This window comes from Equus caballus, chromosome 5, assembly GCF_041296265.1.
Source record: "Equus caballus isolate H_3958 breed thoroughbred chromosome 5, TB-T2T, whole genome shotgun sequence".
In the NCBI taxonomy this organism is placed as follows: domain Eukaryota; kingdom Metazoa; phylum Chordata; class Mammalia; order Perissodactyla; family Equidae; genus Equus; species Equus caballus.
In genome coordinates this window covers 44737138-44764211 of record NC_091688.1, presented here as the reverse complement: position 1 = coordinate 44764211, position 27074 = coordinate 44737138, and the positions used below count along the sequence as shown (strand labels likewise).

Genomic DNA, 27074 nt, shown 5'->3' with positions numbered 1-27074 from the left:
GGGTGCTCTGAGCCAATACCTCCCCTTTCAAAGGAGGAGGACCTACTCTATCCAAATGAGTTTTGCTCCTTTCCATGGCATCCCCCTGTCCACCTGATGATCTCTTACAAGGAAGGGGTCAATGCACATGCAGGGGATGAGAAGAGGATGAGCAGACTTGGCATTAATGAGGGAAAAATCAATGGGGAAAGAAAAAGCTGATGGAGGGAGGCAGGTGTGGGCAGGTGGGTGGAGAAAGCAACAGTTCCTTTCAGCCCTTGAAGATAGCCCTGAAGGCCTGTCTCTTTCAGGGATTCCTCCTTGGATCCTCTTCCCCTACCTCTCAGGGACTGGGCTCCCCATATTAGCTCCCTGCTGTGAGCCTGGCTCCTCTCGCTGGGTACTTCAGGCATTCCCAGAAAGGGCAAAGTCAGTCTGGGGAGTAAGGCAGGGGTGGGAAAAAGATGGACTCAGCTAGACATGAAGATGGGCTCTCTTCCCAGCCTACATCCTCTACCATAGGGGCATTCAGTCAAGACAGCCACCCAGCTCCCTGTCCCATCTCCCCTCAGCTAGATATAGTGTCTCCTCCTTTTACAGACATAGTATTCCACTCACCAGGCTTTTCTCTCCCTCTCTGTGTGTCTTGCTTAGTTTCCTGATTGAGAATTTCTACCCTCACTCCCCTACACTGCAAAAAAGAGCTTATTTTGAAAGCTGTGCAGTACCAGGCCCACTTCTGCATGTACAACAGAGCCAGGGTTCAAAGGAACAGCTCATCTCTCGGCTCCTACCCCAGAGGGGGCTGCCTGGCTGAGGGCCCCACAAAATAATGAAACAGGGTGTCTGAATCAGTCAGGAATGCTTTGGGTGTCAGGGTTGAAAATAAACAAAGATAGGAAGACAACAGAACTAGGCTTCTGTGATCCCTGGAAATACCCAGGGGCCTAATAGAGAAAGCAAGGAAGAGGAAATTTGAGACTCACTCCTTCATTCATTCTGATCCCCTAGTCCATCCACTCAGGTGGCAAATGGTCACTGTCCCAAGGACCCTCCACCCCAACCAATTCATAGTCACCTCAGATTAGAACGGCAGAATTCCTTCCCAACCTCAAATCAGCATTTGGCTGGGAGCCCCTAAGTTATGTGAGCATGGTGGAAATGTGACCCCAGGCCTTGAGCGAGAGGTTCTGCCACATGGGAGGAGATAGGAATCACGACTGAAAGGGGATCAGCACAGAACAGAGAAAACTGATTGGGTAGACAAATAAAAAATAAGATGTTAAAAAATCATCCAAACTCCCAGAGGGTCCAGCATTTCCTCTCACGTCTCTGCCCAGCAACAAGGTCCAAGACTCTGTGGGACCAGAGGGTCGGGGTTAGTCCAGAGGGAACAAGAAAGGAGAATGAGGATTAAGAAACAATCTGGGCAGTGAGCTGGGAAAGGGAAGAACTCAGACCTGGAAGAAATGTGGTTAAAGTTAAAAAAGAAAACTGGCTGCGAGGAGAAAAAACTTTCCTTGAGGCCAAATCCACCCAGCACAGGGCCTAGCATTTAGAAGACACTGAATAAATATTTGATGGTCTGATGGCAGAAGCCATGGGGGAAAGGGTTCTGGGTGGGAGAAACAGGATCCTGGGGGTTTCTGCCAAGCAGTTCTTGGCTCCAGCCCAGGGGTAAATTCTACCTCTCTCCCAGCTGTTTGCTGGGACCAAGAGTTGGATGCTGAGTCGCACTGCATCCCAGCTGTCTCTGGGAGAAGGATCAACTGAGCCTGATTCAGCCTGGGCTCAGGGCACTGGCAGCAAAGGGCAGGGGACTCTTCCAGCTCTGAGGGGCCTCATAGGCCTGGGAGGGAGGAGCTGATCTCCCAGGAAGAAAAGGCACCTTTTAACTCCAGCCTTGGCCTGGAGACTCAGAAGACCTGGGGACGGAGAGGAAATGCGGCCATGGGGGGAGCCTGCCACCCCGTCCCAGCCTGGCCCCACTTACGGAACTGAATGAATTATCAATACTCTCGGTGCTGGAGGAGAGCTCCTGGGAAAGGGCCAGAGGGCAAGGGGAGAAGGAGGGGGTGGGAGGGAGGAGAGAGAGACAAAGGCAAAGAATTTAGCTCCAACTTGGATCATAACTGCTTCTCTTGTGCAGCTCTACCTTTCTGCTTTAATAAAAGAAAGTCAACCCAGAAGCACCACTTGCCCAGATTCTTGACACTTGTAGGAGATGCTGGAAGATTAGCTCAGACCTTGAGGTCAGAAGGGTTGAAGAGACAGTAGCCTCTGCTTTTCACTTTCTTCCTTTGTATTCTTGCCTGCATAGGTCTTCCTTCTAGGACAAAACCCTTAAGCTGGGTCCCTTAGGGAAGTAACTCTGCTCTGTCAAGCTTCCCTGCTTTCTCTTTACCCACTCACATGCTCTCAAGCAAACCCTTCTCCGTAGAAACCACCAGAGAGGGACAGAATTTAACAAGTTGCATGGCCCCTATACTGGAAACCCCATGTCCCTCCAGCTTCTTGGAAACGTGAGGGAGGAAGCACAAGAGCTAAAGTTTCAGTGCTAGGTATATCTCCTCTCTAATCAGCCTCATTATCACCTGGGGAATCCTAATCCCAACCTTGAATCTGTGTGACAAGGGGTACCCAGACCCATAAGCATGAACCCTCTGGGCTAGATGCTGGTGGGAGTAAAGGATGAATAACTCTCCTATCTACCAAAACTCTGCAGTTTTTCCCAGGAGCCTATTTCACAGGACACTCAATAAACTAGAATTTTTTGACACAAGTTGGGGAGCAAGATCGTAGCTGAATCCATATGAGAAAGCTGAGTAGCTGAGTAGCAGCTGTCTTAGTCCCACCCCAAGGGATCTATCTGAACCTCACCCCATTCTCGTGTCTTACTGGTGTCTGTGAGCAAAGGAGAAGGGCTGGAGGTCAAACTCTCCTTCAGTGGCTCTGCTGCAGCTCATGCACAGGCCCATCCTGGGTTCTGTCCACCAAGGTCTCCCAGGGTGGGGAGAAGGGACAATACGTATGCACAACCCTCCAGTGGGGGAGGGGCCCGGGACTTAAGGGACAAAGTCCTGGGAGTGTCCAGGATAGAAAGGTAGCATTCACTGAGCTTCTACTCTGCGACCAGCATTTCAAGGATCTACTTAATTCAATTCCATGGTTTAAGTTCTATTCTAGCTGGTGGTCTTAAAGTCAGGTCTTTCCTTGAAGAATCTGGGGAGGGGGGCACTTTGAGGGAGAAGCCAAGCCAAACACTCTCCCGAGGTAATGACTCTTCTGCTTTGAGGCGGGGGCAAGAATTGAGACAGTGAGGATGCCAGAGTCTATTATGACTCAATGGTTCAATTTCTAGCCACGAGCTAGTTTGGGGAGGAACAGCAAGCAGGATACTGGCTCCATGAGCAACACTCCAGCTGATTCTCCCACAGATGGGTCCTGTGTGACTCATTAACAGCCCTGGGGGAGGGGAGGTATATCATAACCTGCTCCTCTCTCCTACTCCATGGACTTGAGTCACTCATACTGAGTCAGCTCCAAGGAGAAAAGCTGAGGCCAAGAAGCTGATATCACACCCTATCAGGCTGGAAAGCCCACTGGGGGCTTCCAGCGTGACATGCAGCAGATTTCACTGCACAAAAGATACGGTCCTGAAAAGACAAAGCTGATCTACTACAAGTGCCATTATGTGAGGCAGGGTGTGGAGTGGGGGTGGTACCCACATCACCCTCTGCTCCCTGTGCCCCAACTCTATGTCAAAATATTTACATTTGGTTACAAACGGGAAGGAAAACTGCCTGAGCAGAGTTCCCTGACTAGGCAGATAAAAAGTGCTTTGAAGGGGTGGGCTCTGGGTAGGTGGGGAGAGTGGTGGGGGTGATGGGAGAACTGGGTGCTAGAGCCCTCTGACTGTAGGGGAGAGTGTAAAGGACTCCTCATTAAAAGAAAACAGATGCCTCTACGAGATCTGGGCAGAGAAAGCTCTGCAGGGAGACTCGAGGGAGAAAGAGAGCCGTACAAGCAGCCCCTGCGACTCTTCTCTGAAGCCTCACTTCACCCTCCAGAGCTCCTCTACTGGCAGTAAGAGCGCAGGATTAAACTTAGAACCTAAAGGGAAAGCAGGAGATGGGGAGCAGAGTGTCAGGTCTCACCGAGAGACTCTCTTTTAGAGTCTCTGCTCAGACCTTAGACAATTACGTGCTTGTTTTAGTAAGCTGTACACTTCCTCCTTATATGCAGGAAACAACTTTTCATGAGAGTCACAAACTACCAAAAAACTGTTAGAACTAATAAATTCAGTAAAGTTTCAGGATACAAAATCGAGAGTCACAAACTCAACAGTTCCCTAGATAATGGGGTCTCCATATACCTTATAAATTCCTGGAGGGAAAGGACAGCATTTTATCCTCCATCCTTCACTGCCTCGAGCACAAGGTTCTGGCACAATGTACAAGCTCAATATCTATCTGTCAAGTGAATGAGTGTTGCATGACTGGGGAGAAAGAGAAAGAGAAGAAGGAAAACCAAATCCCTTGGTATTTGGGGGACACAGGCCTTGACAGATGTTTCCTCAAAATGCCACGGGGGCTGGCAGAGAGACCTCTGTGCTGAGACTCCAAGGCTTAGATGCCTAGTGATATTCATTTTTATTCTCTCTCCTCTGGCTCTCACATTTCCTGAGGAGCCACAGTGGATTCACGTGTCTCATTCTGCCAGCATCAGGTAACCTAGGAGTGCCAGGGGATGTGGCATCTCCTTCCTTACCTGGATCTACTGACCCAAGATAAAGGAGCCAGGTTGGGAAGAACGGCAATTGGACAAGCCACCCTGGAGGATTTAAGGAGTCACAGAACACCTGCCTCTTAGTGTCATCCCTATCCCATCCTGGGCAGGAGTTAGATGCAAGGAAGAGGGACCAAGGACCAGCACAGAGTAAGAAAAGCCCCAAGGCCTCAGCTTTTCTGGCCCTAAGATGAGGACTACAAAATACATCCAGAGAAAAGCCAAGCCCGACAAGAGGCACCAAGGGATTCACTTCCAGCCGCACACACTCATTCCGCTACAGGCTTGACCCCCAGAGGAGGAGCTCCCAAATCCTTCATGACCCTAGTCCACCAGATCTGGATGATTGTTCTTACTCCGCAACAACCTCCCTTCATGACCCTGGGCTTCCCTGTAAGCTCAACCAGAAATGAAAACAGTCCATTCTGGTTCACAGCACAGCCTCGGCTCTGCTTGTGCATGCATGTGAAAGCCTAGAGGGCCAGGGCCTAGGTCATTCTTCCCCAAATGGACTCTGACAGCTGAGGACCTGGGAAAGCAGATGCTAAGAAATAACCAAGACAGCTCAGTTCAATGACTAGGAGCACCAGCTGTGATCTGAGGCCTGGTCTGACATTCATTAGTTGAGAGACCTTGGGCAAATCGTCTAACCTCTCTAAGCCTGTTTCCTCAGTGGGAAAATAATACCTGTCTCTCAGGGTTGCGAGGATGATTTCACACGTAATGTACTTTTCAAATGTAAAGTACTTGACATGACACTTGGTACATAAGTGCTCAATAAACGTTAGCTCTTTTAGCTTCATGATTATTAAATTATCACAACAAAATGTTGAATTTCCAGAGAGAGCAGGCTCTGTGGTCTCCCATCTGCCTGCCTTCCCCCTTCCTTAGTCACTCTGACCTCCTTCTTGAAAGAAGTCCCATTGTATCAAAAATGTGGGTGGGTTATGTGTCCCACAGAGGCAGATGCCAGCACGATGGCTAATATGCATTTCCCAACAAGTGCAAATTCCTCATTCTTTTCACCCTTCCTTCCTAGGCTGGGCTGGCAGCCAGGATGGAGCTGGGCTGGTGGTGAGTCAGAGGTGGAGACTGGGGCACCATGGTCTGGCTGGGACACCAGATCACCGACACTTGGTTGTCCACTGGGCAACTTTCCCTGCTATCTCTCCAGATGTGGAACGGCAGGTGGGTATAACCTAGTGACACGCTCATCTCCTCCCTGCTCTGTATCCTAAATTAGATAGCCCCAACTACTGCTGTAACTTTTTCTTTTTAGCCTTCAGGTCCTTGTCTAGACACTAGGTATGCCTGAGATTTACTCTATACTAAGATTGCTTTCCTCTTCTCTTTGTACTTCTCCCAAATGATATGGGAAAGATACCAGAGGGACATCCCTTCCCCCAAGGAAAGGCAGGCAGGAGGGCATTCTGCAGATGCCTCGTGATAGGGAATGAACTTTACCTTTACGTCAACAAAAGCAGGATCTTCAGGGAGTTGGGGAGAGGGATTATGAGAAGGAGTAGCCAGGAGAATGGAGCTGAGGTTCTATTTAACATCTCCCTTCGCCCAGCACACACAAACTTCACACCCATAGTCCCTTTCCCTCCCCACGGTTGCTCTGAGAGGTTCTGGTAGATATTCCAGGACTCAAGTCAGGGTGGGGAGGGTGTCTACCACAGTTCTCAGTAAGTAAGTAGTTAACGGATGGCAGTGCAGTTTAGTAAAAAACATCAGATAGAGTCAGGAGTATCAGCCTTGCTATTAGCTATATGACCTGAGGCAAGTCACTTTATCTCTCTGGGTCCCCAAGTTCTTCCTTTGTAAAATGACGCAGTTGGAATACATGAATTCTAAGGGCTTTTTCCATTCTAACATTCCATGCTTTTATCGGTGAAATGAAACAGAGGGAAGGAAAGAAAAGGATAAAGTGACCCTATGTCAGACATCCTGTCTCCATGCCAACTGGCCCCTCTGTCCCTCCCAGGAACTTTACCTCATCCTCATTCTCCACTTTAGGGTTGCTGGCTGTTCGTTTCAGGTTGCTGCTGAGACTTATGCTGGCGGTGGCATCTGACTTAGAGCGCTGGTGAGTCCTTTTAGAGGGAGACAGCCCTGTATCAGGGGCGGGGCTCAAGGAGGGCAGCTCCCTCTTTCGGTGAGCTGGCTTCAGCTCATCTGAGAGGATCAGCTTCCGTAGCTTGGTCCCACGGGAGTGTCGTTGAGTGGAAATGTGCATGTCTGAAGAGTAGGCCCCGAGCAACAGGGCACATTGGAGGGAAAAGTTAATGCTCTGGCGGCAACGGTGGACTATGTAGGGCTTGATGGCATCACCCACGTCCTCATCCATGTGGATGTACATGTTAAGCAGCTGGGGCAGATAGAAGTCCACGTCCTCATTGCGAAAGCAGAAGAGCCGGTTGCCGATGTAGGCCTGCACTCCAGGCTCCTTGGAGTTATACAGGTATGAAATGGCCATGGAGATGTCAAATAGTTTTGACTCAAACAGCCTCAGCAGCCAAGACTGTTTGGCTGAGTTGTTCTGCCGCCGCCTTCTTGCTCCCTTGGTTGTGCCTGCGGCCACAGAGGCCCCCATCTCATCTTCCTCCTCCCTTATCTGGGCAGGTGGATCATCCAGGCAACGGATCTCACTGTCCACACCATCCCCATTGACCAACTCCAGTGGGGTGCCTCTGCTAGAGATGGCCACGCCTCCACGCAAAAGCTTGACTTTCTCCAGCACCTCCTGGCAGGCCTTCTGGGCCACCTCAGGGTCAATCACTGATAGTTCCCCGACCCCCTCCGTGATGACGCTTAGCAAGGAGCCCCCATTATTCCCTGGTGGACCAGGAGTCGGCTCAGAAGTTGGCTTCAGGAGAGCAGGCTCCACTACCGTGTCTCCCATGGCCACAGCCAGACTTCGAGCTTCCAAGCTACAGGAGGAAGGAGGGGGAAAGGAACAGAAAGGGAGACAGACACACACTGGTTAGTTGCAGCATCCTCACGTCTTCCTTTCATCATGAAACCTTCCCAGACACCTCCTCTCTTTTTGTCTCCCTGGACTCCTTCAAAATCAGATGAAAAGTCATTTCCTCCTAGGAAGCCTTCCCTGACTACCTCTACTTCTGGTCACTACATTTCTCTTCATTCTTTTCGCACTTAGTTACTCAGCTTAGCCTCTGTTTTCAACTTGTATTTGCAAAATGTTGCTTTATATGTGTTATGTTTATATAGGTTTGCAAATTCTTCAGGTAGACTGGAAGCAATTATTCCCTTGTCCCTAACTCTTCACATTCTTTTCTATCCTTGTGCTCTTCCCAGGTCTTCCTTTAAATGCCCGCCAATATCCTTTTTCTTTTCCTCTTTAAACTGTATTTCCTTACTCATATAACACTCCATATACAGGTCCTGAGCATCTCACCTTGATGTATCTTTCTAGTTATAGATACTTTCCTTTTATTTTTTTTCCTGCTTTTTTTCTCCCTGAATCCCCCCAGCACACAGTTGTATATTTTAGTTGTGGGTCCTTCTAGTTGTGGCATGTGGGACGCCGTCTCAACGTGGCCTGACGAGCGGTGCCATGTCTGCGCCCAGGATCTGAACTGGCGAAACCCTGGGCCACTGAAGCGGAGCGCGCGAAGTTAACCACTCGGCCACGGGGCCAGCCCCTATAGATACTTTCTTACCTTCCCTTTTAGAGTCAAAGTTCCCAAGGAATAAGGGCCAGCAAATACCATGCTAGGCTTCACTTAAGAAACAGCTCTGAACAAGCATCATCAACCCTGCTGAAGTTGTGCCATTTCTCTGCTTGTCTGACTTCATGACATTGTTCCCTCTTTCTCCAGTGCTGTTGCAGCTGAGTATAGTGGAACGACTCCTGAACTTGGAGTCAGTTGGGCTGGGGTTCAAAATCCTGGCTCTGCCATTATGAGATGTGTAAGCTTATTCAAGTCACACATCTCAGTTTCAGTTTCCTCAACTGCAAAATGAGAAAAATATACCTGCTTCTCATTGTTGCTGTGTGGAATAAATAACTTCACGTATGTAAAAAGATCTAGCACAGTCCCTGGCACATAGTAGTACTCAATAAATGCTAGTTGAATCTTAATCACCTAAAAGGTTGGTAAACAGTGTGTCTGTACATGTGTGTGCATACACACGCATATACTGTTTATAAGGGAGGTGAATTACAGTTACGCTCACTTGAAAATCTTCCGAAATAGTGACAACAGCCCTCTCCTATCCCAACACTACTTTCATCATTATCATACATAAACTGCAAGAACTGGAGGGGCTGTGAGAAGGCAACAAGAAATCAGCTTGGAATTCATGGGTCTAGAACATCCAAAGAACAGGGAGGAGCAGGAATCACAAAACTAAGAATCCCTCTCTGAAGGAACTCTCAGAAGGAAATTCAGTGAGAGGACACTGCTGACGAAAGCTACTGCCCTCCTAGAATGATTCTTCACAGCCTCCCCAAATTCAGATCAGGAGAATCAGTGCAGAACAGGAGGAAATTTCAAAGAAAGGACTGGGAGAGGCACACTGCTAATGTCAGATCAACCCAGCTCCAGAGTCTGGCTCTAGTTAGCAACGGGTTCAGAGGCCTCTTCACAAAAATGCAAATCGAGGGAGTGTAAGACACACTCAAGAATGTGAGCAAGAGGAAGGCAGAAGCTACTGTAGAGCTGGAAGGCAGGTAATTTCCAACTATTAGTGACATCACCTTGACCCTAGTGAACCTAGTTGCATATACTTTGGGTAGGGGGAAGGAGCCCTGAGATACAGATTCTCCAGTCACTCTGGAAAGCCCTGTTTTCCACTGCCACCCTTCCAGTGCCTCTTCTTGCACCTCTGAAATAGTCAAGGTTACTCTGATCTGCCCATTATTATGGAGTCTAGCTCCTGGCCTCCCAGCAGTCACCATTAAAGTCTTGCAGAAAGACAGATGGGAAACTCTTTTGTTCTCGGAGATTACCAAAAAAGGCTACTTCAGTTTATCTTTCTCCCAACTCTGTCAAGCAAGAAGTTCATGCCTGAATTTAATTTCCCTGACGCAGTTTGAGCTTGGTGTCAATAAAAAAGGTGGCAACTCTTTCACTATGCTCTCTCCCCAAATTAGGCAGTGCCCTCTAGCAGTAGAACCGGCATCGCTGCCTGTGTGGATCTGTCTCTACTTGCAACCATGGGTTGCACAGGGATCTGTCTCTACTCGCAACTATGGGATTAAAGGGAAGCTTTACTCATTCCCTGCCACACCTTTGTAGGGCACTCTGCACAACAAGGTCATTCTTATTCAAGGGGGACCACTACCTTTTAGGTCTACTTACAAACTAACACGATTGCCTTAATTGTTTTATACAACCAATTCTTTTTTTCTCAACCTCTCTGTGCTTGGCACATCTTTCCTTTTTCCTCTACTCCAGAGACTTCCAAGACACCAAATGCTCTTAAAAGCCCAGTTTTCAAAACTTCCAAGGGAAATGAAGTTCAGACCTTCTCCCATTCAGCGTTTCAGACCTCATGAGGAAATGTGGCAGATGCCTGCCCCAAGTGATCACAACTGGGATTATTACTAGCACCAGGAAGGGAGGTAAAGACACTATCATTTCTTTTATTCCAGGGCTCAGCTAGGAATCCCACATCACAGTATTCAGGGGACTTCTCCACTAAGAGATCCCCCATTTGGCAGCCTTTACTCCCCAAGGAACCAAACGATGTCAAAAGGTGCAGGAAAACCAGACTCCTCTCCTGTATATGCAGCTCTGCCACTAGAAACTACAGCTGGGTCTCCCTCTTGGCCTCTCTGAGCCTCTGGGACTGCCTGCATCTGAAGGAAGACATGGCAAGAAGGAGGTACTGAAGGAAATTTAGCTTGTTTTGGCAATTTAGACAATAAGAAATAGGAAAAGGATTCTCCAAAACCTAAATCCAGATACGGTCCTTAACGTCAATTCATTTACTTTAAAATGCAAAGAAAATATAGCTTTGATAAGTAACCCTTCAAATAAAGTGAAAGGACTAGAAAGCAGAAAAAAAAAAAGGAGGAACAGGTCCTATATTCACCATCCTTCCCCTTGTAAGTCAGAGAATAAGAAATAAGAAAAAAGAGAGAGAAGAAAATCCAAACCTTTATCAAATGACACCTATGGCTCTCAATGACATTCAGACAACTCCCAGTGTGAACTGTGGAGCCTAAACTGACCTTCTAGTGAGACTGGAAGGGAAATGAAGAGGGGTCCCCTGCCCCAGCCTACCAGCTGGCTTCTAAGAAACGGGTGGAGTGGGGGCACACTGACAGCTAACCGGGCTCCACAGCTTGTGTCTGGGCAACGTAGGGGCTCCTCATCTGAGCATCAGGGGGGTGTTCAGGGCACAGCAGAGCAGAGCAGTGGCTGCAGAGGACAGAGAGAGTTAGATGCATGTATTCTCTGTGACTGAGCATTTAAGTAAATGTCTGCAGAGGACTCAATCTGGCTTCCCGCTTCTCATCACCTCAAAAGATTCTACGCAAACAACCCTCTAGAGGCCTCCATTAAAGAACTTACTAGATTGGTCTCTGCTAGGACAGAACAGTAAAGAGCCCCAATTCAATCCCCTCACCCAGTTAATCACCATACCCTTCGAATCTTTTTCCACAGACTAGATAAATATGGATTGGTTCAGACCAGTCCTCATGTTTTTGTATGTTCCTGTATCTTCACAGAATGGCCTTCAAGAGAGCATCTGATTTAGTGCTCTGCCTTCAAGCAGACAGGCGAGCTCAATTTTCCTCCTCCTTTTAAAAGATCCCTTTCAGATAGATCATGTAAGTTGGAAAAAAGGGTAGTGGAGCCAGTTATCTTCATCCTACAAGGTGGGCAGTTAAGAGAGACTGTTAAAAATTAATGCAAGAGAAAGGGAGGTCCAAATATGTTATTTAAGGTTTCCAGTAGAAATAAAAATAACATAATTATATATACAAGAGGTGTAAATCTTCTAAAGCTAAATCCTCTTTTGTAACAATTGATACATCAGGTAACAGAGGCACAAGCATTTTATCTAAAGCTATAGCGATAACCTTCAGAAACAAACACTGAGATAATTAAGAGGTTACCTCTAAAGGAGTAGGAATAGGACCATTGATTTTCATCATAAACTCTTAAGTATCATTGGATTTGTTTACCAAGTACATATGCCTTTAATAATGATTTTTAAAAAGGAGTTGCTCTTCAAAAGAGACTCTACATCACCCTAGGCTGCCTGCTCTGCTGTTGAGAAGCTCCTCCCCAAGTCTTAAGGTCTAACTCAAACCTTTCTTTAAGGAGGTCTCAGCTCATCTTTCCCCTTGATCTCAATGATAAAGATGGAGATGGAGTACTACTTTTTCTTTGTAGAAACACAGGACCGAGCTGTCAAGCAGGCTCAAGCCCTCCTAGGAACCAGGTAATGCTTACCCAAGGCCCCAAGGCGGGTTGGCATCAGGGGGGAGGGCATTCTTAAGCTACGAGCAGGAGGTAGGGAGGGCAGTGGTCTCAGGATAGTTAAGTCAAGATTGAATCAGGCTGAGAACTCTGTGCAGGGCCATGGAGCTGGTATAAGCAGATTCCGGCCAGACAGCCCAAGCCAGCTCTGGAAGCCCCTGCTGAAACAGACAGGTGGCAAAGAAAGCAACCTGTATGCTCACCTCCTCTCTCTGAACTGTTCCTCCCTGCCGTAAGCCCCAAATGCACTTGGACTAGGCCCTCTCTTGTCTCATGCCAATTACTGAAAGGTTCCTCCCAAACTTCTTCCCCAAATCAAAGAATCTCAATTTGCTGCTTTGGATGGTGTTCAGCAAACACGTTCTCATGCAGTGTGGTCTCAGCTCTGAGAAGGAAGCAGGGAAACTAGGGAAAATATGATTTCTCTTTGGGAATGCTTCCAAGGAGTGAAGCTGCTCCTAAAAAGGGGGCTTATGAGTTGACTGCATTCTGGCTAACAATGAAGGAGACAAGGGACAAGTGCGATGAGGTGGCACGATTACTTTCAAACAGGCCTAGAGCCAGAAGGTGAATGGAACTTCACGTGCATTCTTCTCTATTGCAGGCCGAGAGAGACATGGCATAAAGGGAGCAACTAGTTTCCTAAGTCCCAACTCACTCCAAGTTCTCTTTTCTAGCCAGCTTCACCAAATGGCTTTTCCACAAACCTCATTTCCACCCAGAATCTGGAGTTGTGGATCAAGTACAAGAGGAACAGCACAGGTGCTCAGCAACTTAATGCAGTCGGGGAAAAAAGCAAGGCAGATGAGAGAAGCAGGCCTGGAGCTTGTCTCTCAAACTGACTTACTCCCATGGTTGCAGACTAGAAAGACCCAACAGAGAGACTAAGATGAAGGAAAATTCTCAGGACAACTAAACCACTACTAATAAATACCTTTTGTCTGAAGAATCCCAAAAGTTTTGTAAACAAATAAACCAAGTCTAATTTTCCCCTAACCCACATTCTGCTATTACCCTATTACTACACTGATGCCTATAGAGTTTTCCCAAAAAGGTCACTCTGGAAGTCAAGTGAAGAAGTTGCATGCTGAACCTAGGAGTCCTGATTCTGAATGTACAAGCTCTTTCCATTGTCTCATGTTCCTTTTTCCAGTTAACCTTCAACCCCATACCAGGCCTAAGCTCTTATGGAATCAACCAAAACTATTCTAGTAAGCCACAGACAGTAAACTGATTCCTCTTGGTTCTGGACAGGGGTGGGAAGACACTCTATTCTGTGAGCCCTTTAAGCCAAGCCCAAAATTAAATAATCCAAAACAAAATTTCTCACAACCTCATTCAGTCCTCATGAAGGCCTGTTCATCCTTCGTAGTGGCTGATTCTCAGTAGTCAACAAAGTGTAATCTGATAGGGATTCCTTCAAAACTCACTCCATCCTTCAGAAACACCCTCTGTCCAGAAAAGCCTGAGACAGCTGAGGCTCCCCCTCCTCCCAACACATTTTCTTCTTAGTTCAAGGTTTAGCTGATCCTGAAATAAGTCACATGTGGAGACAAAGAGTGTGACAGAGAACACATAAAGGCCATAAGGGAAAACAGAACCAAGTGTCACAAGGATCAGCAAAATCCTTGAAACTCGAGGGAGAAGGTGTCAAAGTTGGAAATCTTTAATGGGAAGGGACACTGTCAGACCTTCTCTATTCTACAGGAACAAATCTACAGAGGTGGGGGGATTGAGGAAGGGGAAAGGGAAGCTAAAGAAAGTTACAGGGATCACAAAGCACTCCTGAGAAAAAGCGTAAGGATTAAGGTCAAAGTAGAATGCAAACAGTACTCTGGAAATGATGAGGAGGGCCTGAGATCCCTTAAGGGGCGGGGAATAGGCAATTCTTGGAAGCCAGGAGCAGGGTGGGTGGGTGACAGTGAGGTAATGGAATCACAAGCAGCAAAGGAAGAGAGGGCTACGATCCTTAGCTCAGGGAAATGGGAACCCAGTCCTGGGGTTGCACAGAGACAGGGGAGGAAAGGGGCAAAAGAGGAAAGGGGATAAAGGCGGAGGCCAGGGGAAAGGTTTGGGGCAGGAGCACACACGACGAGGAAGGACAAACGAGGATGGACATTATCAAAGGCGTCCTGATGGGGAAAGAGTTCATGACTTAAGATAATTCGGGACCGAGGCAGCAGGGATAGAAGGGAGGGAGGGGGGAATCCCCGGGGCAGAGGGCGGAGCTAAACAGAAGAGGAAGCCAAAAAGCAGAGGACCCCAGGCTTGAGAGGAAAGGGTGGAGAAGGAACCCGGGGTGCAGCTGCCACCGGGAGGGCAGTTTTGTAGTCGAACACAGGCGTGGGGGCGGGGGTCAGCTGTGCGGGACAGGGTGGGAGAGGGACCCCCCCACGCATAGGGAAAGCAGGCCGCACCCGGTAGGAGTCACTTACCTCCGGGGGACCCCTGCGGAGGGGGTGCGGGCGGTCGGGGTCGGGCTGCCGACACCGCCGCCTCAGCAGCAGCAGCGACTCCCGGGTTCCATTGGCCGCCTGCGCTTCCCTGACAGCGGCCGCGGCGGCTGCACCAGGCCCCGGCTGCGGGGCTGCCCTCGGCGCCGCCTGAAGGGTCCTTCGCGCTGCCTCAAGTTCGACTGGGCCGCAAAACCTCCTCTTCCTCCCTCTGCACAAGCAAGACCGAAAAAAAATCCCCAGCAGGGCTCGATCCTTCTTCCGAAGCCAAGCCCTCCTTCTTGGGATATGCTTTCCGGCTTCTCCGACGCTCAGGACCCTACAGATCCCATAGTAATCTAAGGAGTCGGGTGAGCTGCCTGGAACATGCCTGTTCAGAAATAGAAAAGGGGGCGGGGAAGAGGGATTTGGAAGCTGGGGAGGGAGGAGAGGACGAAGGGAGGAGCCTACGGGTAGGAGGAGGGGCTAATCTTTGGAGGCGGACCTAAGAGAGAGCGTTTGAGAGGCTAAGGAAGCCGACAGGGAAGTAAAATTTGCTGGATAAGGGGCGGGGGCTCCCGTCCTAGAGTAGAGAGCGGCAGGAGGGCAGGCGCGCGTGGGTGTCGTGTTAGAGGAGAAGCACAGACATACTGCGGACTTCCCTAAGTACACGAACATGCAAATTATATGTAAATGAGCCCCTTTGAGTTAGCAACCCAGTTATAATTGCAGTCAGTGGCTTTTTCCTCTCCCCTGTTCCACACGACTCCGCTAGTAAACAGGCCGTGGGATGGACGCTGGAGGCCCAGCGGGGAGAGGAGAAAGAGAGAGAGCGGGCGGGGAAGATAGTCACCCTCAGTATCTTTTCCTATTCATCTTTAAGGACGATGCCAAGATTAACGCCCCTTCCCTCTCCGGGAATGGCGTGGTCCAACCGCGTCAATCTTTCGCCGTTAGCGGCGCGACTCGAGGCCGCGGTTCTGCCTCCGAGGTCACCACCTGTCTGGGCAGCATTTGGCCTCCAGCCTCCGGGACATCGATCTCTCCGGGGAGGGGGTGGACAGAGCCAGGTTGGGAGAGGTGAGTGAAATGACAAAGGCTTGGAGGGCACAACCCCTCCTCCCAACAAAACCATATAAAACTAAACAAATAAGCAAAAACACACCCTGTTCACGGATCTCTCTTATGGGTTTCGTGTACTTGTCTGTTAGCATTATTGATTGGGAGCCCTCTCCCTCAGAACCTTAGTTCCAACCCTCATGGGCCTTACTTAATATTCTACATTGAGGCTAGTTATTTGGGCCCAGATCTTGGATGCCACCTTCCCTGCGACTTAAAGGCTGTTTGATTTGGGATGACTGATTTCACCTGTTTGAACCTCAGTTTCTATGTCTTCAAAGTGGATCCAGGAATATTAACACTTTCCGGGGGTTTTGTGAGGATTTAAAGAGAGGAGAGATTACTACCATAGTACTCTATTACTATTATTGGGACAATAATATAGGATAGATGATGAAAGAAAAGAGGTGCTTCTGTGTTTAATTGGGAGGCAGAATAAAGAGTAATAGCTTGAAAATATCTATGTAAAACATGCAATATGTACAAAAGTAAAACAAATGGGGTACCTAATTGCTGAAGGAACATACGGGAGTATGGTTAATTAATGCAGAAGGCCTAGCCACTCAGTATATGGTGAATGAATGATGGGAGGTTTCTCAAAAATATGATCCAGCAGAACAAAAAAGAGGGGAAAGATTTCTGAAGGCTAAAAAATTGTATGTATGTTGAAGAATAGAAATGGGAATTTGCTCAAATCACAAGAGGGCAAGCTGATAAGCTACGTTAAAGCAGGAGTACAGTAATGAAACATGAGCAGAGAAAGAAGCCCAGAGTGCCAAAGATAGTTTAAATTTGTCACCACTGGTCTGGAGTGGGGAATCACCAGTCCACCTGTCAGGCCCAGCAGCTCTTGGCCAGCTCCCAATCAGCTGTCAGGCAACTATCAAGAGGTGATGACCCTGCTTTAGCCTAGAGTTTAAAATGTCACACATCCAGCCCCTCAAGGGGTAGGGTTGCAAAGGGCCGTAAGACCAGCTTTTTGAAACATTGTAAAGAGATGTGACGGCCCCCCCCCTTTTTTTTTTTCAGTGAGGAAGATTGGCAATGAGTTAACATCCTCTTGCCAATCTTCCTCTTTTTGCTTGAGGAAGATTATCCCTTAGCTAACATCTGTGCCAATGTTCCTCTATTTTGTATGTGGGTCCCTGCCACAGCATGGCTGCCAATGAGCGGTGTAGGTCCATGCCCAGGAACTGAACCTGGGCTGCTGAAGCAGAACATGCCAACTTAACCACTAGGCCTCGGGGCTGGCCCCAGCTCCTGTTATATTTTAACCACTTTTGTGGTTAAAGAAATTAGAGTGATTTTTTTCCCTGAACCATAGTTACTATGGGCTTTTTTTCAGAGAAAAGAAAAAGAAGCTAGCAATTGTGCCTCGAGCCCCTACTGTGTATGAGTACAAATGCCTCATTTATTCCTCATTACAACCTGCGAAAGAGATTTTATCCCGTTTTATGGAAACTGAGCTTCAGAATGGGTAAGTCATTGTTTTTCAAAATTGTTTTCCTTTAACCCACAGTAAGATATACATTTTATATCATGACCACTGAAGAACACAGAGATATGTCTTCGCTGAAATAAAAGTTTCACGAAACAATACTTACCATGTGTAATGCACTCTGATATTTTTTATTCTATTTCATTTTTTTTTCCTGAGGAAGATTAGCCCTGAGCTAATGTCTCTGTTGCCTATCTTCCTCTTTTTTTGCTTGAGGAAAATTAGCCCTTAGCTAACATCTGTGCCAATCCTTTGCCACTTTACATGTGGGTCACCACCACAGGATGAGTGACAAGTGGTGTAGGTCTACACCTGGGATCCAAACCCATGAACCTGGGCCACCGAAGTGCAGCATGCCAAACTTAACATGGCCCACTGTGCCATGGGGCCAGCCCCTTATTTCACTTTTTAAACATACTGTTTTACATCCTGCTAAATCAGTCTTACAACTCACTAATGGGTTGCAATCTACAGTTGGAAAAAACTGGAGTAAATAAATGTTCAAAATCATATGGCAAGTGGTAAAGCTAAGATTTGGAATGAAGTTATGCTCTTTCCAGTAAACAAATGCCTCCTCATGAACATTTCTTAAGAAATTCTGCATTATATATCTGTTATGCTTAGCTTTATCTCATAGGATGGAGCCAGCAGGATGATCCTAGACAAAGACGGAAGTAGGCCTACTGAGGAACCATACATGAGACAAAACACTAAGACAAATATATGGCATTAACTCCCCTGTTCAGTATGTGAGTAAATGTGGCAACTGCTTTGATTTCTAAAGAAAGTTGATTGTTATCCACAAAAAATAAACAAAGTTATTTATTTGGGGTCATAGACTAGACATGTGAGTTTCTCTTGGTTTAATAGCAAAAGATTATTTCAAGTTTTAGTAAATTATAAATTATCTTTAACTTATGATAGGGCTTAATTTATGAAATGAAAAAAGACAACATGGGGGGAAAGGTAATGGGACTGGGGAACAGGGTACTGACGAGAAAGAGGAATGGCAGAGGAAGGAGTAGGGAGTCCCTGCATCTTAGTTTAGCCCTTCATCTCATGAATTGAAGATTGCCTGAACTACAAAAGGGTAACTTGTTTCACGTTAGATTTTTAAAATAGGGTAAAATTTTAAAATAGGCTACTTAAAAACCCCATAACATTCAGGCAAATCTCAAAATCATCCAGTGGCCTGGTCTCCCACAGTGAATGGGTACATCCCCAGAGCCAGTCGTGGTGGGGACAATATTTCCTTGATGCTTCTATCGATTCTATCACCAGTGGTTTATTTTCCCATATGCGTTATCACCTCTACTATGTCAGCAGCCTGGTCCAGTTCCTCATCTCCTCCCACATGGATAAGGGCAAAAGCTGCCTGGCTGGTTCCTTTTGATTCCAGTTCCTCCATTCTCTAATGCAAACTGCATACCTTTCATTCATTCATTTATTCAATCAATAGATAACCATAATGGTTGTATATTCTTCTTTTACTTTATTTCTCACTATTGTTCATACACATCCCTTCTGCCAGACAAGTCTTTCACATCCCACATCCCCAAACCCCTGCTTTTCCTGGAATGCCCTCTTTTTCATCTATCCAAGCTCTACTTACCTTAAAGGCTTAACTAAAGCCTACCTTTTCCATGAAACCTTCCCAAATTACTTAGCCCAAAGTGATCTCTCTGAATTTACAGCTCTTATGCAGTAAAATGAGTATGATTTTGTTTTTTACTGTAAGCCTTTTGTTATTCTGTCCTTGCTTTATAAGTTAGACTTATCCAGCTAACTCCTACTCACCTTTACTGGGAAGGCATCCCTGAACCCTATCTGACCTATACGCTCTTCCTCTGGGCTCCCACAGTTCTCTGTGCTTACTGCTAACATAACTCACACTGTGCTGTGATCATTATTGACTTGAAAACAAAGCCTAAGTCAACTAACTTCTAACAAGTGCCTAGCACTTAAAAAACAAAGAAAATATCAAAACCACAGTAATGGACTCCTACTTCTGGCAGCATGGATAAGAGACAGGGCTCACCCCGTAAAATACAACTTGATCCTGGATAAATTAACATAATGTTTAGCATATTGCTGGGCTCATTAGAAAGTAAGAAAAATAAGTAAAGGAAGAAAAAATAACATTAAGCTGAAATCTATATGAAGAATGAGCAACATGTTGAAGGAGAAGCAGGTCTGCCTTGGGGACAAACGCCAATATCAGTATTGTGAACAGAAACTAAACTTTGGGCCTAGCCAAGGAAGGGGAGAAAACCCAGGGCTTCTGAATTCAACCCCAGGACTCTTGAAGGGGCTAACATGGTCCCAGGCCAGGAGCACCTTTGGCTGCTGGCAGAAGCAAATGCAAATCCTTTCTCGAGGAAGGTACCCCCAACTTAGGCCCTCTAGATTCCCATAGATTAAGTTTAACAAAATATGAGCTCAAAAGTCAAAAATAAAAAATATACAAGGAAGCAGGCTACCATGGGCAAGAGTCAGCAGAAAACAACAAAACAGATTTAGACCTCTAAGATAAGTTACAGAATCTAAGATAATCTCAACAAATTTCAAAGAATTGGTATCATGGAGACCACATTCTTTGAGCACAAATGATTAAACTGAAAATCAGTATCAAAAAGGTAAAATTTTAAATATCCAGACATTTGGAAATTCATAAAACTTTTATAAGTCATGAATCAAAAAAGGTCATAAAGGTAATAATAGTCTAAATATTCCTAGAACTAAATAATAAGTACTTTACAACAGAAAAACTTGGGGAATGTGGAAAAGCATGTCCTTAAAAACTTACAATAGAAAAAAAGACACCTTGAAAATTAATTAGATAAGTGTCAAAATTAAGATGTTAGAAAAGAACATAAAATTAAATCTAAAGAAAGCAGAAGAAAGGAAATACTATAGATAAGATCCGTAATTAATGAAATGGAAAACAACTACATAAGGGAGAGGATCAAAAAGCACAAAGTAGTAGCTAAAGACAGACAAGTGAAATAATAAATTTCTGGTGCAACTGATCAAGGGGAAAAAAGGGCAGGCACAAGTAAACAATAGAAATGTAAAGGAGGTCATGACTACCCAGAGAGCAGAGGCAAAAAGGAAAATAGAAATTTCATTAAAAAAAAAAAAAAGACACGGAATGCACAAAATCCTAGAAAAACATTTTACCTAAATTGACTCAAGTAGAAATAGAAAGCCCAAATAGTCTATGATTATTAAAGAAATTGGATCAATAGCTAAAATTTTTCCCACAAAGAAATGCTAGGCTCAGATGGCCTAACAGGTGAGTTTTACCAAACTTTCAAGGGACATTTCATTTCAATCTGATGTAAACTCTTCCAGAGAATAAGACAGGAGGGGACAGTCCCACCTCAGAGAGCGTACAGACCACAGGGACCATCGTAGGAGTCTTTTTAGATATCTTACTAAAAACAAAGGCACTGACATGTACAAGAAGTTCATAGAAGCATTGTTGTAATAGCAAAAAACTGGAAAGAACCCAAATGTCCACTGATAGGTGAATGTATAAATAACTTGTAGTTTATACATTTGGTGGAATATTATACAATTGAAGGTGAACGAATCATAGCTATCTACAACATGGATGAATCTTAGAAATAACGTGAAGTGAAAAAAAGCAAACTGCAGGGCACTAACAGAGTATAAAATTTTTGTAAAGCTAAAAAGCAAAACTGAACATTTTTAAAAGATATATACATTTATGATTAAATACACATATATAGCAGTTAGTTAATAAACACAAAATTAAGGACAGCAGTTACCTCTAGGGAAAGGCAGGGAGATAGGATAGGGGAGGAACACAAGAAATTCAATGGTATTTCTAATGTTTTTATGGGTAAATTGGGTGATGGGTCAATGATACTCATTTAATTACGGTGCTTCATAATTTATTCATTTAAATATATTCTTTATAGATATCAAATATTACATATTATAATTTTTAAAAATCTGCTGTGGTGGAAAGAAATGAACAAATGCATGAAGTCTCCCTGAAAGAAAATCTGTATTTCTTGGGAAGAACCAAGATTCCCTGACAGAAGCTACCTTATGCAGAAAACAAAGTAGGTCCTCAATAAATATTGGTTGGCTTACTGCTGTCCCCAAGGATACACCTGGAGGGTCTGGACTCCCTCCCCACTGGTGCTCCCTGACATGCAGAGCCACCTCCTTCTGTATACCAGCCTACACCCCACAATCCTGGCTAAGTCCTGACACATGTATGACAAGAAACTGACACCTGGTGGATCCAGAGTGAATTTAATAAAATGACTAGGAAGTAAATCTTTCACTCGGTGAAAGTGACAGTAGGGTGGGGGATAAGGAAGCAGGAATCAGGAAGAAACTAAAATTCAGAAAACAGGAAAAGGAAAGAGCTCCATCTCTGAACTATAGGTGAAAAAATTTAGACTGTCATCTAGATGAGACTAAAGAGATATTCCCCAAAGTAGAGTGACTTCCCTCTCATTCCTTCTGAGACTAGAATGAGAGGAAAGAACTTACAGTTGCAGTAAGGAAAATGCAAGACTATGAGGAAAAAAGGAAACAGGTATAGCTAATCTCAACCTAGCAAGCTAAAACCACATGTGCTTCATAGTAGTGGCAGGTGTTAGCTGCCTTGGCAAGAACTCCCCTCCCCCCACCTCCCCCAGTTTCCATTTGGGGATGGATGTGATTCTAAGGGAGGCTGACCCCGCCCTTTTTTCCACAAGTGCAGTCCTTGATGTAGACTAAGCAAATTAGCATTTACCAGCCCCTGGCCGCAGTGATTGGTTAGGGGTGGACATGTGACCCAGGCTGGCCTAATCAGAGTAAATCTTAGGGTTTTTGCTAGGATCCCCGGCACAAAGATGCTCTCTCTTTCTGGTTGGACATAAATGAGGAAATGTAATACTAGGAGCGCTGGCAGCCATGAGGTGGCCCAGGCTTAAGATGAAACTACAGAAGGTAGAGTAGCGGGAAAAAGCCACTCAGGTATTTAGAGACATACTGAGCCACTGGATCAGCTTTACTGGAGCCAGTACTACCGCTGGACTTTCCAGTTACATGAGCCAATAAATCTTTATTTTTAAGCCCGTTTGAATTAGGTTTTCTATGACTTAAAACCAAAAGATTCCTAAACCTATACATTCATCATACTTATTCCATCCCTATCTTCTCACAGGATAGCACAGGGGTCCAGGTAAAATGGTCACTACAGATTTATTAGTGACTCTAAAGCCAAGGGTATTGAGCTGGAAAGGTCAGAGGCAGGAACCAGGCACTGAGTAAGACAGGGTGCCTCAGCTGTCTATACAGAAGAGCATGAATTCTCTTTGGAAAAGAAGAGCCAAATGAGAAGCAAGTGCAGAGAAGGGCCTCTACCAGGCGGACAGGTAGAGTTAACATATGCATATAAACACTTCCCCACATTCCCATCATGGGGGTGTTGCTTTGGGGTCTTTCCGCTCATGGGATAAGGAACTTTGAAGCACATGCCCCTTTAAGTCTTTATTACCCTGTGCTGCAGTGTCTAACTCTCCCTTTACCAAATGAAGAGCCTCTTTTTGGCTTCTGCCCTTGATGACACTCACTTTTGGGGTGACAAGAGGAATTTTATCTTCTGCTTCTTTGGCATGCCGGGAACTGGGGCCCCTTCCTCCTCTGGAAACAGCACCGACTTCCTGACCTTGGGCAAGCACCATCCCTTTCTCAGCCTCTCCCATTGGCCCTGGCCTCTCTGACCCTCCAGCTGACCCTCCAGAGGCCCATGTTTCCCGTGGTAACCTTGAGGACTGGGCAGAGTCCATGGCAGCTGCTGACTTGTCAGGGGTAGAATTCCTTTCTTTACTTCCACATGATTTTTTTCGGGGGCGCCCCCGTTTTCTTTTGCCATCACTTCCTGTATCCTCTATATCCTGCTTTGCTGCTTTAGCTGGTGGGTCATGCCCACTGGCCTCATTCACAGGTACTTCAGCTGTCCTCTTGACACCCTTGTCATGAGGTCCTGGGTCACCACCTATGCCTACCTCCCTATTCTCTGTGCCCCGTGGCTGAGTGAGCCCTGCAGGTGGAGCTGGCCCAGCCAGAGCAGGAACAGTTGGTAAGATCATATTAATGATGGGCACCGCTGCCTGGGGTCCCCCAGCCCTACTGGGCAGAGGCAGCGTAGCCACTTTCAGAGCGCTTGAAGAAAGCCTGGGGGCCAGGATGGGTGGAGAGACTCGGATTGGTGGAATGAGCGAGCGAGGGGCCCGGGGCAGAAGCGGAGGCAGCCGGGCCACCAGGGCATTAACCTGCGGGTTATTGGCTGCTGGGGCTGGGCTCTCCACTACACCCTTCTTCCGCTCTCCGCGTGTTGGGGGGCCAGCCCCAGCCCGGGGTTCCAGCTCCTTAGGAGGCTAAAAGTAAAGAGAGGAACACAGTAAGTGGGAAGACTGGACACTGGAGGAAACACAGGTCTAGACGGTGAAAAAGTGCAAGGCCCACTGGGGGAAGGGTACACTAAGCCCCCAGCCTAGGGCACCAAGGTCGGGGCATCAACTCCTTACCTGGGCCATTCTCTCTGGTTTCTTATGGGCTCCACCCTCTAGGTTCTCTACACCATTCTTGGATTTAGATGACCGTTCTCGAGGGGCATGTTCGTCCTCTTCTGCAGAGGTGCCAGAAAAGGTAATAAGGTGAGGGTGAGGAGGAAAGAGAATGGAGGAGTGAGGCGATTCTGATTGACTGGTAGAGGCAGGTGAAAGAAGGTAGTCTAAGGCATGTCCTAGAAGGGTCTCTGGGAATAGAAGGCAAATCCAAGGTGTTTCTATCCTAATATGTGGGAGGGCCTCTGAAGATGAAAGTGGCTGGTAGGGTTTCTCAGGACATAAGAGAGGGTCCACCCACCAGCAAGCCCCACGGCCTTGAGCACATGTGCATGTGCAGATCGGGCAGAAATGAGATGCTGCTGTAGCAGGAAGCGGGCGACCTCAACGATGGAACTGAAGGACCGTTTCAGGATTCGCTCTGCCCAGTCACAAGTGAGGGCACAGGCTGCCTCGACCAGTTCATCCCGAGGTGCTGGGGTTACTTCTGGGCCCATTTCTGGCTGCAGTGGGGAAGGACATGCCCAATCACACTCCAAACTTAAGGACCCTTGTCCCCTCCTGGACACCAGTGTTGACCATAGTAAGTTTAGACTGGGGAATGGGAGTTGCTTCTACCATCCCATCCCAGAAACCCACAAATTCTCTTCATTCTCTGCCTCAGCCATAGAGTAGGCAGAAGGGTATATCTGATATACCCAGAAGCTATGTGCAGAATGACTTAGGCTGTATCAGCCCTCAAAACATGACCCAAAGACCTCTGACTTCTACCTAGGAGAGAAGAGTGCAATCAGAAGGTTGTTACTTACACTCTCAGAGCCCTTTAGGTCAAGTCCAGGCAAGGGTGGCATAGATACCAAAGTCTTTCTTCGTATGCCACTGTAGCAATATCTGATGCAAGTTAAGGAGTGGTCAACACATGGGGATCTCCAAGCCCCTTTGGAAGGTTCGGCCATTTCCACTCCTGGCTCTCTACTTCCTAAAGTTTCCTCCCCAGGTCTCCCAGCCCCAACCTCTCCAGTCAAGGATACTTGGACTGGCCCCGGCCACCAAGCCTTCGGGCCTTGATGTCGGGGAAGATCTCTCTGATGATTTTGCCAAAGTTGGCTGTGCTGAGTGGGCGGCAACAGGCAAGGCTCTCACAGTACTTCCTGAGTAGGGGCAGAGTGGGAAAATATTCAGAGAAGGAGGCCATGGGTGGGTTCAGAGGGTCCCTGGGGATCAAGTTTGGGAAACCCTTCAAGAAATCAGGCTCTCTCAAGGTGGGGAGCTCTTTAGGGATGAGGGGGTAGTCCTATGCCCACCAACCCACCCACCTACTCCCTATCCACCCACCGATAGGCATCATAAACGCTTTGCTTTGGCAGACAGGTGTCAGTATGCTCCTCTAGGTGGTTGCGGATCCACCTATAGGCATACATGTATTCCTCATTGCTGAGTGTACTTGGCTCTGAGCTGCAAGAGAAGAGAAAGGGACAAGCATGACTAAGATCCCAACAGTTGTCCTGGTTCTATCCAGAGTACCACTTCAGTAGCACTGGACCAAATCAGTCCACCCAGAACCTACCTTTCCCTGGTAAACCAAGGCAGAACAGGGACTTTTCTTCTTGATCAAGGACAGCCATTATGAGTATTCGTCCTATTCCCCTACTCCTTCCCAGTGAGCCTTTAAGAATCAGCACCTTTGACATCTGAAACTCTAGCACCAAACCTACCTTTTGTCTCCAGTACTCGGCCCTGAGGGGAGCTGAAGGTAGAGATAGAGCTTGTCGTTGTCTGAGAATTTCTGTACATCTTGCTGGGGTAGGGAGGAACAGAGGCAGGAGAAATAATAAGGCCAAGAAGGACCCAAGGTAGGACCCTCTGACCCTTACCAAAAGTCTTGCTGACTTAGAGCCTGTCAGACTGAAAAAGGACCTTAGAAATGATTTGAGGCTGGTGCTCACTGTGCTCTGAGGAGCCCTTATGGGCTACCACAGTGAGAGGGGCAGCGGAGGGGATCAGCTCTGATTTTATTTCTCCTGGGCATCTACACAAGAGGTCACAGAGAGATGAAGTGAGATGCTCAAGGTCAAATTGGTAGCAAGTTGCAAAGCCCGTTATCTCCTGATAGTGTAGACAACACTGCCTCTCCCACATAAAACTTTCATTGACCTATATCCTTAGCATCCCCATCCTCCACCAATTCCATCTCTCTGTTGCCCTCTTCCCCAAAATACTTACCAAGATTCCCTCTACTTTGTTCTGCACGGCCTTGCTGTGGAGAAGAGGAGAAAACTGGGAGTCATACTCAAGATTTTTCCCCTTCCCTGTGTCTGATTGCTAGGCAGCAGAAGAGGACTGAAATGCCTAACAGGTGCTCAAGAACCGCTACCATGATGAAGACTCTCCCCCTGGTCAGATGTACTTGTTTGGGGAGAGGCTGTTCATCTACAGAGGAAGTGAAGTGCTACAGGGATCTCTACCCGGGTCTGGAACAAGATTTGGAGGTGGTGGTGAATACTTACGAGATGGTACCGCGGAGCCTCTGAAGAAGGGTGGTAGGTTCCCCCGCCTCTGCACTACCTGAGGAGGCCCTTCCCCCAGTCTTCGGGCTCTTAGCATCAGGTTCATCTTCTGCCATCCCGGCATGAGGGCTAGAGTTGAGAGGAGGCAAGACAGGAAGATTTAACATCCTTTCCCTTGGAGGCCCCAGGGCATTCCTCATCTCTCTACCCAGAAAGAGCAACAGAAGGAAAGCCTCCGAATTTCCCGAGTGGTCTTTTTCTCACCACTTGCCTTCTCCAAAAATTAGAAATTATTCCATTACTTCTCCAGGCCCATATATACCCCCAAAGAGCTTTGCCATCTCCATTCTATCTGCCCCACCTTTCTGCAGTCTCCTAAATGTGGAAAACTGTAAAGGAAGAGATAGGGGGATTGGGAATCCACGTTAGAAAGAAATTTTCATTTCTGCCTCTGACCCCATACTGCCCTCCTCCCCGTCACAAACAACAATAACCACCACAAAACAAAGTTCTCTAATTTTCTAATATACTCCTCACCACTGAATTCTCCTGGGAAGTCAGAAAGGATACGAACATATTCTGCCCTTCCAGGCTTGGAAAAAACTGGGCCCAAATTCTCATTACTTAATCTCGCCATGGCTTCCCCCGCTGCTCCCTTCCCCACGCCGCCGGCCCCTACGTCATCTCCC

The 27074-nt window shown here is 46.8% G+C and overlaps 2 protein-coding genes and 1 long non-coding RNA gene across 27 annotated transcripts in view; 1 reads left to right on the top strand and 2 right to left on the bottom strand.

Annotated features, from left to right (window-relative positions):
• PI4KB (phosphatidylinositol 4-kinase beta) overlaps window positions 1-15417 on the bottom strand; it is a 26578-nt gene extending 11161 nt beyond the window's left edge. Inside the window, exons 1-6 of one of the 22 annotated variants that reach the window (XM_023641190.2) lie at window positions 14666-15085; window positions 13564-13760; window positions 11388-11616; window positions 11025-11162; window positions 6764-7700; window positions 1973-2017 (exon numbers count right to left, since the gene is read on the bottom strand). In XM_023641190.2, the coding sequence (XP_023496958.1) occupies window positions 1973-2017; window positions 6764-7672 (954 nt within the window). In that variant the 5' untranslated portion in view covers window positions 7673-7700; window positions 11025-11162; window positions 11388-11616; window positions 13564-13760; window positions 14666-15085. Of the gene's footprint in view, window positions 1-1972; window positions 2018-6763; window positions 7701-11024; window positions 11163-11387; window positions 11617-13563; window positions 13761-14665 lie in introns of all 22 variants that reach the window. The other 21 variants (XM_070268273.1, XM_070268276.1, XM_070268281.1 and 18 more) reach the window with 21 other exon arrangements.
• On the top strand, window positions 14893-26386 carry LOC102149798 (uncharacterized). Of its 3 annotated transcripts, none has more exons than XR_011439211.1 (4): window positions 14893-15033; window positions 15546-15742; window positions 17127-17258; window positions 26205-26386. It is a non-coding gene; the product is annotated as an uncharacterized lncRNA (long non-coding RNA). The 3 variants fall into 3 exon arrangements; XR_011439210.1 differs by lacking the exon at window positions 26205-26386 and adding an exon at window positions 17917-18123; XR_011439212.1 differs by lacking the exon at window positions 26205-26386 and adding an exon at window positions 17904-18118.
• RFX5 (regulatory factor X5) lies at window positions 20740-27074 on the bottom strand. Of its 2 annotated transcripts, XM_070268285.1 has the most exons (10): window positions 26960-27074; window positions 26386-26514; window positions 26102-26135; window positions 25594-25676; window positions 25214-25333; window positions 24910-25029; window positions 24688-24769; window positions 24180-24381; window positions 23840-23940; window positions 20740-23689 (listed from the first exon to the last, which is right to left on the bottom strand). In XM_070268285.1, the coding sequence occupies exons 1-10, from the start codon at window positions 27004-27006 to the stop codon at window positions 22727-22729; spliced, it is 1881 nt and encodes a 626-aa protein (XP_070124386.1). In that variant the 5' UTR covers window positions 27007-27074; the 3' UTR covers window positions 20740-22726. The 2 variants fall into 2 exon arrangements, with proteins under 2 accessions (XP_070124386.1, XP_001492313.1); XM_001492263.7 differs by lacking the exon at window positions 26960-27074 and having other exon boundaries at window positions 26386-26508.

Excerpts from the sequence above, each read along its gene's own strand:
- RFX5 (XM_070268285.1), bottom strand. The coding sequence starts at position 27,006 with ATGAGAATTTGGGCCCAGTTTTTTCCAAGCCTGGAAGGGCAGAATAT. Across the intron at positions 26,136-26,385 it reads AGGCTCCGCGGTACCATCTC|CAAGGCCGTGCAGAACAAAG; the intron begins GTAAGTATTCAC and ends TCTTCTCCACAG. Across the intron at positions 23,690-23,839 it reads AACCAGAGAGAATGGCCCAG|CCTCCTAAGGAGCTGGAACC; the intron begins GTAAGGAGTTGA and ends CTTTACTTTTAG.